This window comes from Arachis ipaensis, chromosome B07, assembly GCF_000816755.2.
Source record: "Arachis ipaensis cultivar K30076 chromosome B07, Araip1.1, whole genome shotgun sequence".
NCBI lineage: Eukaryota > Viridiplantae > Streptophyta > Magnoliopsida > Fabales > Fabaceae > Arachis > Arachis ipaensis.
The window spans coordinates 31,544,328-31,547,304 of record NC_029791.2 but is presented as its reverse complement, the minus strand read 5'-3'; the positions used below and the strand labels follow the sequence as shown (position 1 = coordinate 31,547,304).

Here is a 2,977-nt window from a genome sequence, read left to right as displayed (position 1 = left end):
TGAGTATGTACAAGAATTTCAGAACTGTTTCGATAAAGCTCCTCCTGTTCCTTTTGAGGAAATCCAATCAATATTGCGTAAGGAATTAGGAAGACCAATAGAAAGTGTATATGAGTACGTTGATCCAACTCCTATTGCTTCTGCCTCCATAGCACAGGTATTTTAAAATCTCTTTAAGAACAACGTTTTTTTGTGTGTTGCTTTCGCTGCTGCTAATGCAATTGGTATATATTACATCTAGGTTCATGGTGCAAGGCTAAAAGGCAGCCAGGAGGATGTGGTGATAAAGGTCTTAAAACCAGGAATAGAGGATGTATTAGTGGCAGATCTTAATTTTGTTTATGTTGTTGCTCGGATATTGGAGTTCTTGAATCCTGAAATAAGCCGAACATCGCTGGTATAAACAATTGACCACTTTCCTTGCATATTTTGTTTACAATATGAAGAATGATACCTTTTTAAGTATCTATTCAGGAAGAGTAAAGTGTTCTTGTTCCATTCACCAAATTTCTTGTTCTTTCTACTTTTCTACATGTAAAAACAATCTTAGAACTGCTATTTTCATTTGTTCATTATTATGGTTTTCATCATTGTAAACGCCAGTGGCTAGAACTTGCTTGTAATGCACATCTGTCGAGTAGGTTGGTATTGTTAAAGACATAAGGGAGTCTATGCTTGAAGAAGTTGACTTTTACAAGGAGGCTGCAAATATTGAGGCTTTCAGGAGATATTTGGAAAACATGGGACTCACAAGAGAGGCAACAGCTCCGAAAGTGTATAAATACTGCAGTACACAGAAGGTTTTAACTATGCAGAGACTTTATGGTGTTCCTCTAACTGATCTAGATTCCATAAGTTCTCTTGTTCCGAATCCAGAAACCAGCCTTATAACTGCTCTCAATGTGTGGTATTGCTCTGAGTTTCCTTTTGCAATTAATGTTTCTGTGTGTTCCCCGTTTTTATTTATCTGAAGACATGTATAGTGACTCTTAAATATGAATTTGTGGATCTTGGTATGAAAGTGCAGGTTTGGAAGTTTACTTGCATGTGAGTCTTTTCATGCAGATGTACATGCAGGAAATCTATGGCTTCTACGGGATGGCCGTATTGGGTTTCTTGACTTTGGTATGCTTTATCTTCCTTGTTCATGATTTACAAATAATTCTACGTAAGTTATAACATTTGTTGTGGTGTTTGTCATCATCAGTTAAAAGTTTCATATTTTTCTGTAGCATGTACAATCTATAAGAAGTTTCAAATTTTAATAAACAGGAATTGTTGGGCGTATATCCCCCAAAACATGGGCTGCTATGGAAGTCTTCTTGGGTTCAATTGCCATTGACGATTATGACTCTATGGCATCTTCCTTAATTGAAATGGGTGCTACGAATAAGGATGTTGATGTTAAGGCCTTCGCAGGAGATTTGGAAAAAGTATTCTCATCGATAAAGGTGAGCACTGTAACTCCCTGATACTTGTTATAGAGCCATAGTCCATCTTGAGACATATTAAGTATAGAAGTTATAAAGCTGCGTGCCGGTTCTCTCTCTCTCTCTCTCTCTCTCTCTCCACACAACATGGTCATGAGATCGATTACATAGTATGGGGAGTAGCTCTTTTCTTCACATATTTTAGTTATGTGTGATGTCTCACCATTAATTTAAGAGGTGGGACCTTCACATGACATTTTATAAAGGAAAGATTAATAGTGATACACACAAGGTGGTCATGTGAAAAAATGGCATGTGACTCCCTTATGTTTGTGCATTTCTGTAGAAACACCGCATATCTATGTATATGTATACTGATGTGTCATGTGTGCACCCTAGTATCATTTTGGCGGAGAATTGTTTGTAAATTGCAAATATGGTAAATGTTTGGCTTAAAAACAAATTAAAATCCTATCTTATTAGGTGGTAGTCTATACTGTAGTTAGGTTGGTTTCGTGTGAGTAGCTAGTGATTTAGTGAGTTTAGTTATTTAATTGGCAAAGAATAAAGAGCAGTCCGGTGCACAAGCATCCTTCGTTAGGTCTGGGATAAGGCCGCACCCAAAGGGTGTAATGTACGCATCCTAACCTAATAATTATTCCAGTGGCTGTTTCTACAGTTTGGACCCTTGACCTTGAGAAAATTTATTTTCATTGTTGTAGAGAAATACTTCTATCAAAGAGTGACTGACTTTCTAAGAGTACTCCCCACATGAGTTGATTTTTATTGCATTTTGTTTTTGTGCATATGCTTAATTCAAATGCAGGAGCTGGACAGTGAACTAGTTGTAGCAACCGCAAGCGGGACTAATGCAACCGCTGTTTCTGCTAATATAGTTTTCGATGAGAGGCAAATGAATGCACTCTTCCTTGATGTGGTAAGCTATAGTTGAACTAAGGTTGCAAATCAATGAGAAGTGGCTACTGCTATTTGAAGCATTGCCACTTTTCAACATTCCATGGTCATAAACTTGGGAGATCCATTTATGACAGTGATACTCCTTTTCTGTGAAATTTCTTAAACTGGATGTTGGTTTTCTTGAATCTGATTATTAATATACTTCATTTTCATGTGCGTGCAACAGGTTCGAGTTAGTGAATCATACGGATTGAAGTTTCCTCGAGAATTTGCGCTTCTCTTGAAGCAGCTCTTGTATTTTGATCGCTACACTCGGTTGCTGGCTCCCAATTTGAACATGCTTCGAGATCAGAGGATTTCCATTGCCTCCAACAGAAGAAACAGGTATAGAGACAGTTATTAATCTGTCATTATTAAAAGTCTAGATGTACCTAATTTTAGTTCAAAGAAGTTGTATCTCGACAAGGTTATTTTTGTAAATAAGTATTCCATAGTTGGGACTTAATTTTCTGATGATTCCATTGGAGATTCACTTGTCACCACTATCATACCAACTTCAGTTACAAGTTAGAAATTTGTGACTACAAGGAAATGTTAATCAGATGTTCAGTCATTTGGACTTGTGTACG

The 2,977-nt window shown here is 37.1% G+C and overlaps 1 protein-coding gene across 1 annotated transcript in view; it reads left to right on the top strand.

Moving 5' to 3' along the window:
- LOC107609248 (uncharacterized aarF domain-containing protein kinase At5g05200, chloroplastic) overlaps positions 1 to 2,961 on the top strand; it is a gene marked incomplete in the record, with an annotated part of 4,827 nt that extends 1,866 nt beyond the window's left edge. The window contains 7 exon segments of the mRNA XM_016311134.2: positions 1 to 157; positions 242 to 397; positions 642 to 907; positions 1,028 to 1,125; positions 1,273 to 1,451; positions 2,257 to 2,367; positions 2,575 to 2,961. Of these exon segments, the coding sequence (XP_016166620.1) occupies positions 1 to 157; positions 242 to 397; positions 642 to 907; positions 1,028 to 1,125; positions 1,273 to 1,451; positions 2,257 to 2,367; positions 2,575 to 2,751 (1,144 nt within the window).